Source organism: Neoarius graeffei, chromosome 10 (assembly GCF_027579695.1).
Source record: "Neoarius graeffei isolate fNeoGra1 chromosome 10, fNeoGra1.pri, whole genome shotgun sequence".
Lineage (NCBI taxonomy): Eukaryota > Metazoa > Chordata > Actinopteri > Siluriformes > Ariidae > Neoarius > Neoarius graeffei.
This window is the reverse complement of record NC_083578.1, coordinates 89,542,744-89,556,208: the sequence shown is the minus strand read 5'-3', so window position 1 is coordinate 89,556,208 and position 13,465 is coordinate 89,542,744. Positions and strand designations below refer to the sequence as shown.

General features: G+C 44.2%; 1 protein-coding gene across 1 annotated transcript; it reads right to left on the bottom strand.

Annotated features, from left to right (window-relative positions):
* Positions 1 to 3,774: 3,774 nt before the first annotated feature.
* Positions 3,775 to 13,388, bottom strand: cpox (coproporphyrinogen oxidase). Its single transcript, XM_060930942.1, has 7 exons — positions 12,791 to 13,388; positions 11,379 to 11,522; positions 8,760 to 8,870; positions 8,440 to 8,581; positions 7,562 to 7,780; positions 7,369 to 7,473; positions 3,775 to 5,186 (listed from the first exon to the last, which is right to left on the bottom strand). The coding sequence occupies exons 1-7, from the start codon at positions 13,278 to 13,280 to the stop codon at positions 5,102 to 5,104; spliced, it is 1,296 nt and encodes a 431-aa protein (XP_060786925.1). The 5' UTR covers positions 13,281 to 13,388; the 3' UTR covers positions 3,775 to 5,101.
* Positions 13,389 to 13,465: the final 77 nt, after the last annotated feature.

The window sequence follows — 13,465 nt, the reverse complement described above, 5'->3', positions numbered from 1 at the left end:
TCCCCGTGTCCGCGTGGGTTTCCTCCGGGTGCTCCGGTTTCCCCCACAGTCCAAAGACATGCAGGTTAGGTTAACTGGTGACTCTAAATTGAGCGTAGGTGTGAATGTGAGTGTGAATGGTTGTCTGTGTCTATGTGTCAGCCCTGTGATGACCTGGCGACTTGTCCAGGGTGAACCCCGCCTTTCGCCCGTAGTCAGCTGGGATAGGATCCAGCTCGCCTGCGACCCTGTAGAACAGGATAAAGCGGCTACAGATGAGATGAGAAAAATGCTGCGTTTCTCAAAATCCAGTGAATGTGGGTAGAATAAAACAGTTATTCCACTCAATCTCATCGTACATGGCTTATAGACGACTCGGTGCTACGCGCCTCGTCAGCTATCAGCTCATGTACGACTCGATTTCATGGAATAACTCTTAAATATGTCACTCAGATCCGTGATGTGTTTTGTCTGAAAAATGCGAGTTTTTCAACACGAGAAGATAAACTTCATATCTTCAAGCCAGTATGTAATTTTCTTTTTATTATATCGACACATTCACAAACAGGAAGTCCCCAAATTTATCAAAACATTAATTTATCGTCGATTTTCTCATGAGTGACAGAGATTTATGTCCCGGATGGAGCTCGGATTAAAAACACGAGTTGCGTATTTCCCAGTAAAACACTCGTGCTAAACAGTTCTGCAGTTTATAATCTGTGAATTGTGATGTTCAATAGGACGGCTGATAAAAGTGGAAAATTTGCCATGCACTATTTTTATTATTTACTTTTTTTTTTCCACAAAGTGAATTTGTTCGTTATGAAACACATACGCTTTTTTTTTTTTTTTGCTTTAATTATTTTTTTTAACTGTGTTGGATTGTAGGATTTGTGATGTACACAGACTTCACTAACCCTGTTTTTAACTTCTGACGTGAGAAAGTGTTGCAAAGGACTCGACACGAGTCTGTTCAGGATGTACAGATTGTGTTTGGGGGTTTTTTTCTCTGCACAAAGCCATATTTGGAAGCAAAATATGTCCAAAAGTTTACATAGTGTTTAAAGTTAAAGGAATATCGTTTCATAAAAAATGTAGGGTTTTTTTCACCCCAAGAAATGTCACTCAAAATCTTTTCCTAAAATAGAGGAAACTCGATGGACAGCTCCGTGTCTCTTCTACAAGTTTAGACCTGCTCTTATTTTAGGAGGCGGAGCCCGTGGGGTTGTTTAAGATGGCCACCCTAATGACATTCAGCTTCATTAATGTTTGCTTGTTTATACAAGAGATTCGCACCGAGCCCCATGCGGATATTTACCGAAAAGATTGTGGGTGACTTTCATGATGATGCCAAACTACAGAAGCAAACTTCTCGCACTGAAAATTGTGGCGCAGACTTGAAGGAGAACTCCACCCTGAGCGACCTGATTCGATTTGGAAACTCGGAAATGTCACAGAAGTACAGTTTGATCAAAAAATCTTGCAGAAAGCGATTGGTTCAATTCTCAAAGTATCACACGGTTACACAGTGTGAAATGTTGCTGGATGAAAAGTGTGAATCGTGAATGGGAAAAGATGATCGTGAGGAGTTTTGTTGTTTTTTGTTTTGAGGCGCTAACAGCCAAGCCTGACCTTTATCACTTAGGCTCAGGATCACTGAACTGGAGTGAGTTTCCCAAAAGCCTCTTAACGCTAAGAGCATCTTAACTAAGTGAGAGAGAGAGCAAGCAAGTGTTCATTGTGCTGCTCGCTCTACCATTTAATGATGATCTTTGTGCTGCGATGCTTTTGGGAAACTTTGGACCGTTTTTCTCCTGTTCAGCGACAACGCAGCCCTGTGACATCAGAGCAGGGTCACACTCCACACACAACCACTAACTTCTCACAGGGATCAAGAACATGCAGCAACCACCAACACACTGGCACCAGAGTCACCAAGTCCGTCACAAATCATTCAGTATAAACATTCTTAATGTGTTTCAGGGTGGAGTTTTCCTTCGTGTGTGCGCGCACGCACGCAAACTGATGCTCAGTCTGCCATTTATTAACAATGGTCTTTGGTGCTTTGGGGAATTTTGAGGTGAGATTTGGAGCTTTAGCGCCTCCGACAGGATGAAGCGATCTAATTAAATCAGCAAAAGATTTTAATTCAACAGGCTGATTGGCTGAGAAATGAAGCATGCTTTGCTTTCAGAAAGACTGTACTGGTGTGTGCGCTAAAACAGACTATAACAAAATGCAATTTTTATTGTGATGTGTGAATGCACTTTTTTAAGAGTAATACAGAGTTATTGTCAATGATCCTCTCTCTCTCTCTCTCTCTCTCTCTCTCAGCCACTACCCATCAGAGCCAGTGACTCTTCACTCTGTTCCTAACTTGCTGTGTGAGGGGAAAAAAGTGATGTGAAACTTGGCTTTGGTTGAAAGTGTGTACTGTTCTGCTTCAGCCTTATTCACAAAATAAAATATTAAAACGTGTATAATTGTACAGATTTATTATCGAGCCTGACCCTTTTTTTTTTTTTAAACGTAACAAATGTTTTTTGACCCATGTCATTTGGTTTAGAGCCATTTGGATCCATGCTGCTGTTCTCAGTTCTGATTGGTTAGATGATGATTCATTTTCTATAACAGCAGCTCTGACAGTTTCATACAAGGTCCTTCAAAAAGTTCTCAGGCTCACCTGGAATCAAGAGGCGTAACTACACTATAAAGCCTTATATTACTGTCCACAAAAACTCAAATGAAAGTGATCAAAGGAAAAATGGGAGGAAAGAAAGATTCGAGCTGGCGTGATGTTGCTCCAGGACATTGCACCCGTCCGCACAGCACAGGGGCGGAAGCAGCCGAACGTGGCTTTGAACTGACGCCCCGTGCACTTTATTCACCCGACCTGGCACCGTCTGACTTCTGTTTCCCAAACTGAAATCCCACTTGTGTGGTCACTATTTTCAGAGTGATGGATGATAGTCATCCAATGCTGCTGAGGAGGATCTGGAGGTTTAAGATGTGTGTGACCACCTTTCTCAAAGAGATCGAGAAGCTTGAACATCGATGGACCAAGTGCATTAAAGTTAAAGGAGACGGTGTAGAAAGCTAACGCAAGAACAATCTTTCTCCTGTGATGTTTTCTGGGTGAGGCAGGGAATGTTTAAATACCCTCAGATGATATGAATTACGGACAGGTTTATATTCTGTTCGTTCTAATACTTTATTGTTTCTATAGCAACAGCTGATTCACGTTAATGGAAGGAGTCTCCAGTGTCAGCACTGTGACTAAGTGTTCCGACTTCTTCAGGATGAAAGAGTTTAAATACTTGGTAGCATGAAAAGCTGTGATTTGTTTTATTAACTTCAAGGAGAATAAAAAAAAGGAAGCTGGTGAAGGAATGACTGTTTATAGCTGCTATAAACGTAGCCAAGAACAGGAACTAAGTTGGTTCTTGGACGTTCCATGACATTAACTGTGACTAAACTGATAAAGCATCATGATTTTTTTTTTTTTAAAAAGAACAATAGGTGAATCGTTGTGGTACAAGAGGAATAAAACACTTCAGGACATTGTGAGTATAGAAATAGCATTTCACTTTAACAGATGTGTCTTTTTAAGCTTTAATTCATTACTAAGATTGTTAGTTATATTGAGGGGTTTTTTTTTTTAAAAGGGAGATTAGAAGGTTTTCTTGTGCCATTTAAAAAAAGGCTGTATTTTTAAAATTGTTTTATTTGTCAAATTAAAGTACAAAATGCAGATTATACAAATTATTTTTTATTATTATTAAAAGTAAAGCCAAAGTGACTTTAGAAATGTGTTCTTTTAATAAAGGCTTACAAACATGTTGTTATAAAGCTCTCTTACTGAAATAAATCGTATGAACACAAAGCTCTTCTCTGAAACAAGTTGGTGAGTTTCAGGTCATTTCAATTATTATTTGATTATTAAAGGAATACTCTCAGGAAACCGGTTTACTCCAAACTCAGGGATAATACAAGTCTAAGGGCAGCTGTCTAATAAAACACTGAATAAATATTTATTTTAAGCAAAACTGTTTGTTTTTGTAAAAGACTTCCATAAGTTCCTCCGTCAGTCAGTGTTGTTTGGATATAAACGAAGCTTGAAATCTAAAAATCTGAAGAATTGGTCCTATTAGAGATGGAACTACTTTTTGCGAGACGGGATCGAAGAGCTGCGTCTCTAACGGCGCATGGATGCCACAAAATCACCGGAAATACTTTTTACTGCGTCGCTCCTGTATTGGAAAGTTGATCAAAGTCTATAAAGAGATTAATAAGACGTTCTTTCATTTCGGTCTCATCCTCCGTCACCTTCAGAGTTTTAAAACTGCATTTTACAATCGTGTGTTATTGATGAAGTTCAACAGCTGCCCTTAGACTTCTGTTCTACACGAGTCGTCTACGATTTCTATTCGTCTTGATACGGGTTAACGTTTTATAAATTTCCCCCCCATCTATGCTTATAACATGCATTACAAACATGGATGATGGTGATTTGGATTAAAAATGAATGCTGGAGTATTCCTTTAACACAAACACGACGTCTAAAACTCGCAGAGACGGACGGCCCTTTCATAATCAATCATCGCAACGTTTAGAATATTCTGTAAATTTTATCTTCTTATAAAATACTTCATTACAAAATGCATTCGTCACATGAACAGTAAAATTCACATTATCCAGCCCAGTGTCACAATCAGCAACTTTCTCAGGGGAAAAAAAATAACATTACTACAGGAGACGAGCAGCAGTCCTTCATCTAAGGAGGACGAATCAAAAAAAATCAGGCCATGAATCAGCAGAAATGACAAACTGAGCTAAAAAAGAAGAAGAAGGTGTTAAGCAATTAATGCAGAGCTAACAAAGGAGACGAGTTATCTGGGACACGTCACATATAGGCCAGGGTGAGTGAGGATTGAGCGAGGCGAGTCTGAAACCGACGACTAGAAAGAAGAAAAGGCAAAGAACACTAAAGACAAAAGCCTCAGTTACGTCTTTGGGGAATAAAAAACGAGTGCAGTGATGCAGCAACAAGCCTGAAAGTGATATAATAGTGATGTCATCACTGTTAAACAGATCTTTAGTGTGTGTGTGAGAGAGTGTTTTTTCAGATCCAGTCCTTAGGGTTGCGTAAAACTTCCAGCATCTCCGCTTCTTTAGTGCCTTGAGCGGGTTCGTGCATGTACTCCCACCTGCACAGAGAGGAGAACAGTTCAAGAAGAGCTTACCGTAATTTTGGGATAAACTCTGTAGCAACCTGTTTACTCAAGAGCTCAGAAAATAGTGATTGATTAGTGATCAGTATGTTCTTTTGTCGACATGTTTTTGAGACACTGATGTACAGTGGGGCAAAAAAGTATTTAGTCAGCCACCAATTGTGCAAGTTCTCCCACTTAAAAAGAAGAGAGAGGCCTGTAATTTTCATCACAGGTACACTTCAACTATGAGAGACAGAATGGGGGGAAAGAATCCAGGAAAATCACACTGTAGGATTTTTAATGAATTAATTGGTAAATTCCTCAGTAAAATAAGTATTTGGTCACCTACAAACAAGCAAGATTTCTGGCTCTCACAGACCTGTAACAACTTCTTTAAGAGGCTCCTCTGTCCTCCACTCGTTACCTGTATTAATGGCACCTGTTTGAACTCGTTATCAGTATAAAAGACACCTGTCCACAACCTCAAACAGTCACACTCCAAACTCCAAACTCCACTATGGCCAAGACCAAAGAGCTGTCAAAGGACACCAGAAACAAAATTGTAGACCTGCACCAGGCTGGGAAGACTGAATCTGCAATAGGTAAGCAGCTTGGTGTGAAGAAATCAACTGTGGGAGCAATTATTAGAAAATGGAAGACATACAAGACCACTGATAATCTCCCTCGATCTGGGGCTCCACGCAAGATCTCACCCTGTGGGGTCAAAGTGATCACAAGAACGGTGAGCAAAAATCCCAGAACCACACGGGGGGACCTAGTGAATGACCTGCAGAGAGCTGGGACCAAAGTAACAAAGGCTACCATCAGTAACGCACTACGCCGCCAGGGACTCAAATCCTGCAGTGCCAGACGTGTCCCCCTGCTTAAGCCAGTACATGTCCAGGCCCGTCTGAAGTTTGCTAGAGAGCATTTGGATGATCCAGAAGAGGATTGGGAGAATGTCATATGGTCAGATGAAACCAAAATAGAACTTTTTGGTAAAAACTCAACTTGTCGTGTTTGGAGGAGAAAGAATGCTGAGTTGCATCCAAAGAACACCATACCTACTGTGAAGCATGGGGGTGGAAACATCATGCTTTGGGGCTGTTTTTCTGCAAAGGGACCAGGACGACTGATCCGTGTAAAGGAAAGAATGAATGGGGCCATGTATCGTGAGATTTTGAGTGAAAACCTCCTTCCATCAGCAAGGGCATTGAAGATGAAACGTGGCTGGGTCTTTCAGCATGACAATGATCCCAAACACACCGCCCGGGCAACGGAGTGGCGGCTTCGTAAGAAGCGTTTCAAGGTCCTGGAGTGGCCTAGCCAGTCTCCAGATCTCAACCCCATAGAAAATCTTTGGAGGGAGTTGAAAGTCCGTGTTACCCAGCGACAACCCCAAAACATCACTGCTCTAGAGGAGATCTGCATGGAGGAATGGGCCAAAATACCAGCAACAGTGTGTGAAAACCTTGTGAAGACTTACAGAAAATGTCTGACCTCTGTTATATACCCTTTGTTGGCAATGACAAAGTATTGAGATGAACTTTTGTTATTGACCAAATACTTATTTTCCACCATAATTTGCAAATAAATTCTTTAAAAAAAATCCTACAATGTGATTTCCTGGATTCTTTCCCCCCATTCTGTCTCTCATAGTTGAAGTGTACCTATGATGAAAATTACAGGCCTCTCATCTTTTTAAGTGGGAGAACTTGCACAATTGGTGGCTGACTAAATACTTTTTTGCCCCACTGTATTAAAAATCAGCTGTCATTTAACTTAGAAGCCCAATATTGATGCCTTCTGATTCATTCAGCTGGTCTTCTGTTTAATGTAGTCTGGAGTAATAGCTTCAGAAACCACAAGGGGGCGGTAGACAATATCTAGTTGTATACAATATGATTTTCAGTAGGGCTCTGGAAAAATTTTAAAAAATAAATATATACATCATTAAAAATGACACTTAAGTAAAAACAGGAAGTCATTCTAATAAATATGATTTAAAAAAATTACAAAAAATAAAATTTTTAAAAAACCCAAAGCCTAATTATTTACTATGAAGGAATATTTTTTTGTTTAATTTTTCTTTTTAGCAAAGAAAAAAAAAAAATGTGGGAAAATCGAATCATGAATTGGGTGAATCGTTACACGCCGAACACACACAGGAACTGACCGTGCTGTGAGAGGTAGAGACATGATGATGCTCTCGACTCTGGAGCCGGGAGTAGCGAGGCCGAATTTTACCCCGCGATCGTACACCAGGTTAAACTCCACGTACCTGAAACGCACCACGATGCTGTTAGGATCCATTTAGCTGTACAGTATTTTTATGATCTTGTATCTAAAACGTTCCGGGTGTCACTCACCTGCCGCGTCTGATCTGCTGCCAGTCTTTCTCCTGCTGCGTGAACGTGTCGTTGAGGTGTTTGCGGACGATGGGCAGGTAGCACGGCACCACCGTCTTGGCGCAGCTCTTCACAAAGCTGAACACCTCCTCCTGACTCGGCGAGTCCAGATCGTCGAAGAAAATCCCGCCGATGCCCCGAGTCTCGTTGCGATGTCGGACGAAGAAGTAACGATCACACCTGAAGAAGACATGTCAAAGCGTAATCTCTTCTGTCTTGACCGTTACAAGCTCCGACACTGGGGACTCCTTCCGTTAATGTTTAATAAGACAGAAGAAGTGTTTTACATCATGACTGAATACTTGGAGCCACGTCAGGAGCTGAAAGACTGGCGAGATGCACGACAGAAGAATCCGCAGAGTAACTGCAGCGGACTGAAATAGAAGTCCATCAGCTGTGCGAGCAAACGGCTCCATTATGTATAAATACTGTATAAATGGAGCTAACTTTACACTTTAATTCACCGTTTTGTTCACAATTAAAGACGTGCACTCAGTGCATTCTGGGTAATACATGCGTCCTCATCCACTCGAACGTATCAGAATAAAATTAATAATAAGTCTCATCAGGGTTAATACATTTTCCCTTAATTTTCACCACCAGCTTGTCCGTGCACGTGCGGTTTTGAAAGCCTGGTATTTCTATCCTTGTGGGGACATTTGTTCTCCACCCACCAAAATGAGAATTTCTAACTGCACCACAGGATCAGTTAAAGCTCTTTGACTCAGAACATCTGCAGCTGAATATAATGCAGTGTGTCTTAACCCTGAAGCACGTTCTGTATTCTCCCAGCGCGCGCACGCACACACACACGCCACAGAGTGTGAGGAGAGTCGTACCACTTCTTGAAGTCAGGGTAATACTGAGGGTTGTGCTTGTCACAGGCGTCACGGAGAACACTGTGGAAAAGAACAGCGTCTTCTTCATTAATGTAGATTGGAGTCAGATCAGTTCCTCCTCCAAACCACCACTGCTTAGTGCCTGAGAGAGAGAGAGAGAGACACACACACACACACACAGACAGACAGAGAGACACAAACAGAGACCGAGAGAAAGGGACAGACACACAAAGAGAGAAAGAGAGGGACAGGTGCATGTGGTTATTAGATAACATTTCTCCACACAGACGCTGGGAGCTGGATGAGGAGATAAAACTCACCATCTGCTTCTTCCACCTCGAAATATCTGTAGTTGAAGTGCACTGTGGGAATGTGGGGGTTTTTGGGGTGGATCACAGAGCTCACGCCCATAGCAATGAAGGGCAGCTTCCCTGAAACACACAGATAACATGAGGACGGTTAGGACGACTAAACACTCACAGCACGTAAAACAGGGGCATAGCCGAGACCATGCAGAGTCTCTCTCACACACACACAGTGGGGCAAAAAAGTATTTAGTCAGCCACCAATTGTGCAAGTTCTCCCACTTAAAAAGATGAGAGAGGCCTGTAATTTTCATCATAGGTACACTTCAACTATGAGAGACAGAATGGGGGGTAAAGAATCCAGGAAATCACATTGTCTGATTTTTAATGAATTTATTTGCAAATTATGGTGGAAAATAAGTATTTGGTCAATAACAAAAGTTCATCTCAATACTTTGTTATATACCCTTTGTTGGCAATGACAGAGGTCAAACATTTTCTGTAAGTCTTCACAAGGTTTTCACACACTGTTGCTGGTATTTTGGCCCATTCCTCCATGCAGATCTCCTCTAGAGCAGTGATGTTTTGGGGCTGTCGCTGGGCAACACGGACTTTCAACTCCCTCCAAAGATTTTCTATGGGGTTGAGATCTGGAGACTGGCTAGGCCACTCCAGGACCTTGAAATGCTTCTTACGAAGCCACTCCTTCGTTGCCCGAGCGGTGTGTTTGGGATCATTGTCATGCTGAAAGACCCAGCCACGTTTCATCTTCAATGCCCTTGCTGATGGAAGGAGGTTTTCACTCAAAATCTCACGATACATGGCCCCATTCATTCTTTCCTTTACACGGATCAGTCGTCCTGGTCCCTTTGCAGAAAAACAGCCCCAAAGCATGATGTTTCCACCCCCATGCTTCACAGTAGGTATGGTGTTCTTTGGATGCAACTCAGCATTCTTTCTCCTCCAAACACGACAAGTTGAGTTTTTACCAAAAAGTTCTATTTTGGTTTCATCTGACCATATGACATTCTCCCAATCCTCTTCTGGATCATCCAAATGCTCTCTAGCAAACTTCAGACGGGCCTGGACATGTACTGGCTTAAGCAGGGGGACACGTCTGGCACTGCAGGATTTGAGTCCCTGGCGGCGTAGTGCGTTACTGATGGTAGCCTTTGTTACTTTGGTCCCAGCTCTCTGCAGGTCATTCACTAGGTCCCCCCGTGTGGTTCTGAGATTTTTGCTCACCGTTCTTGTGATCATTTTGACCCCACGGGGTGAGATCTTGCGTGGAGCCCCAGATCGAGGGAGATTATCAGTGGTCTTGTATGTCTTCCATTTTCTAATAATTGCTCCCACAGTTGATTTCTTCACACCAAGCTGCTTACCTATTGCAGATTCAGTCTTCCCAGCCTGGTGCAGGTCTACAATTTTGTTTCTGGTGTCCTTTGACAGCTCTTTGGTCTTGGCCATAGTGGAGTTTGGAGTGTGACTGTTTGAGGTTGTGGACAGGTGTCTTTTATACTGATAACGAGTTCAAACAGGTGCCATTAATACAGGTAACGAGTGGAGGACAGAGGAGCCTCTTAAAGAAGTTGTTACAGGTCTGTGAGAGCCAGAAATCTTGCTTGTTTGTAGGTGACCAAATACTTATTTTACCGAGGAATTTACCAATTAATTCATTAAAAATCCTACAATGTGATTTCCTGGATTCTTTCCCCCCATTCTGTCTCTCATAGTTGAAGTGTACCTATGATGAAAATTACAGGCCTCTCTCATCTTTTTAAGTGGGAGAACTTGCACAATTGGTGGCTGAGTCAGCCACCAATTTAGTCAGCCCGGCTGACTAAATACTTTTTTGCCCCACTGTATATTCATTCTGTAAATTTAGCCCAGTTCCAGCTCTCATATCTGACAGCTCCTTGAGGTAAAAGCCTTTCATCACGTTTTACACCTCACCGGCCACTTTAATAGGAACTTGTTCTTGACTAAGATCCCTGTTCTTGGCTGCAGGAGTGGAACCCAGTGTGTTCTTCTGTTCTGCTGTTGCATGCTGAGATGCTTTTCTGCTCACCACGGTTGTAAAGAGTGATTACATGAGCTACTATATCCTTCCTGGCAAAAAAATCTTGAACCTCAAACCAATCTGTCCATTTTCCTCTGACCAGCTCTTATCAACAAGGCGTTTGTTTCCACCCACAGAACTGTCACTCACTCACTCAGTGTTTTTTGTACCATGCTGTGTAAACTCTAGAGACTGTTGTGTGTGAAAACCCCAGGAGATCAGCAGTTTCTGAAATACTCAAACCTCATACTCATCTGGCTCAAACCAATACCCATACCACAGTGAAAGAAAGTCACACAAAAATTGAGATCACAATTTTTCCCATTCTAATGTTTGAACATTGTGAACATTAACTGAAGCTCTTGATTTGGATCTGTGTGATTTGATGCATCGGGCTGCTGTCGAGGGATTGGCTGATTAGAGAGCTGCAGGTGGATGGAGGGGTGTAAAGTGCCCGGTGAGTGTATATCCCTCTTTAGACCCCCTGTGTAGGCGTCATGAGTTCAGACTGGTCCGTTTCCAGTGCTGTGTGTACTGTATGTGGGAGAGGAAACAGGAAGTTGTCGCCTCACCGTCTTTCGCCTTCAGCACTTTCCCACGGCTGCGCATCTGTTTGGCAGCTTCTTCAGACAAGTGACCGAACACCACCGAAACGTTCACGCCGGCCTTCTCAAACACCTTACTGTCCTGTAACACGCAGCTGATCCCTCCGCCACCTACCACACACACACACACACACACACACAGTTCAGTTGGGGGTTAAAAGTGTAGGTGGATTTTAATTCATGGATAGCTATCAAGTGTTTATTACACCAGAGTTTGTGTGAGTACAAGTTTGACTCCTTTTACAAGGTGATGGCAAACAGGGCAATACAGATTATTTTAGGGCGGGGCAATATGATATTGTGAAGTACATCACAGTCAGTTGATTTTTTTCCCCCTCAAGTCCGGACTTAGGATGTTTTTTCTATTGTCTTGGACTTCTCAGTCTTCACCAAATATTCTAGTTGGTCTCGACAGAGTCCAGCTGCCTTTTAAAAATATTTATTATTCCCCCCCCATCAAGTAACTCCTGCTTCAAAACAAAATCACTGTGTGAGTGAGCTTGTTCAGAAGCAAGTGGTCTCGCCTCTGTCCCCCGCCCTCGACTCTGTCCCCCGCCCTCGCTCGCCCTCGACTCTGTCCCCCGCCCTCGCTCGCCCTCGACTCTGTCCCCCGCCCTCGCTCGCCCTCGACTCTGTCCCCCGCCCTCGCTCGCCCTCGACTCTGTCCCCCGCCCTCGCTCGCCCTCGACTCTGTCCCCCGCCCTCGCTCGCCCTCGACTCTGTCCCCCGCCCTCGCTCGCCCTCGACTCTGTCCCCCGCCCTCGCTCGCCCTCGACTCTGTCCCCCGCCCTCGCTCGCCCTCGACTCTGTCCCCCGCCCTCGCTCGCCCTCGACTCTGTCCCCCGCCCTCGCTCGCCCTCGACTCTGTCCCCCGCCCTCGCTCGCCCTCGACTCTGTCCCCCGCCCTCGCTCGCCCTCGACTCTGTCCCCCGCCCTCGCTCGCCCTCGACTCTGTCCCCCGCCCTCGCCTGTTTCTGATCTTGGACTCGATGAAGGTGGTCTTGACTACAGCTCTGCCTTACAGTAAAATGTTTGGCTGTCACTGGATGTCACCTGATCAGCAAGTTCAATCAAGCCTAAATACTGTGACACATACAGTATAGTGCACGGTGTAAGTGATTCATCACCCATACTGACTTTACTTCCATTTTATGCAAAAATAAAAACAGTCATGTGAAAGTTAAGGTGTTTTGCTTGTGGACTGCAGCTCTGCAACCCTCAGAAACACTGAATAGTCCAGGACACACCGTGACAGAAGCCTTTTAAAGCATCATGACTTGTCTCACCCAAACCTCTCAGAGCCCAGAGCCAGTCCAGGACCCAGCCTTGGGTTGCTGTTGTTGCTAATAACACACTAAATAAAACCAAACCACCATCACCTTCCTCACGGCTCCAGTGGTCCACCTTGAAGGTTCCTCCGTCCACCTCCTGGAGCGCTCTGCAGAACTCAGCCTGGGTCTCCATGATGAGCATCTCCATCCTGCTGCTCATCTCACGCTTCTTCTGCTCCAGCACGCGCACCTCGGTGACCGGCGGGGCCATGAAGCTCCTGCATCTCTCCGCGGTGTCTCCTTCCTCCTCCTCCTTCCTCACCCGGGTGGCCATTTCAGCCTGCTGAAGATGACACACACCGGCAGCCACGATCCCGAACACACCGGTGGCCATCAGCACACCCTGTCTGTATCTACCGGAAGCAGGTGCCTCGCGCGCCGTCCCGGCCGTGTTTGTAAACCGTGAAGCCGAGCGCGCGGCGCGTCTTCCTCCTGCTGTCAGGGGAGATTTACCCAGCGCTCCGGGCTCGGAGACTCCGCACAGCCGGACTCTACAGCGCACACTCCTCCTCAAGGCGGACAACAGCAAAGAAGTCATTTTAACTAAACTTTAAACCAACAACGACAACTAAATTCGTGACGCCGCAACAAACTGAATGTTTCTCTCGTGTCACGCTGCACGTATCTAATGTTGTGTTCCTCTAGCAAATCCCGCCCTCCTTAGCTGTCATTGGTTGGTAGTATCGCCCGGGTCGTCAGGATTGGCTAGAAAGAACAGCGTTT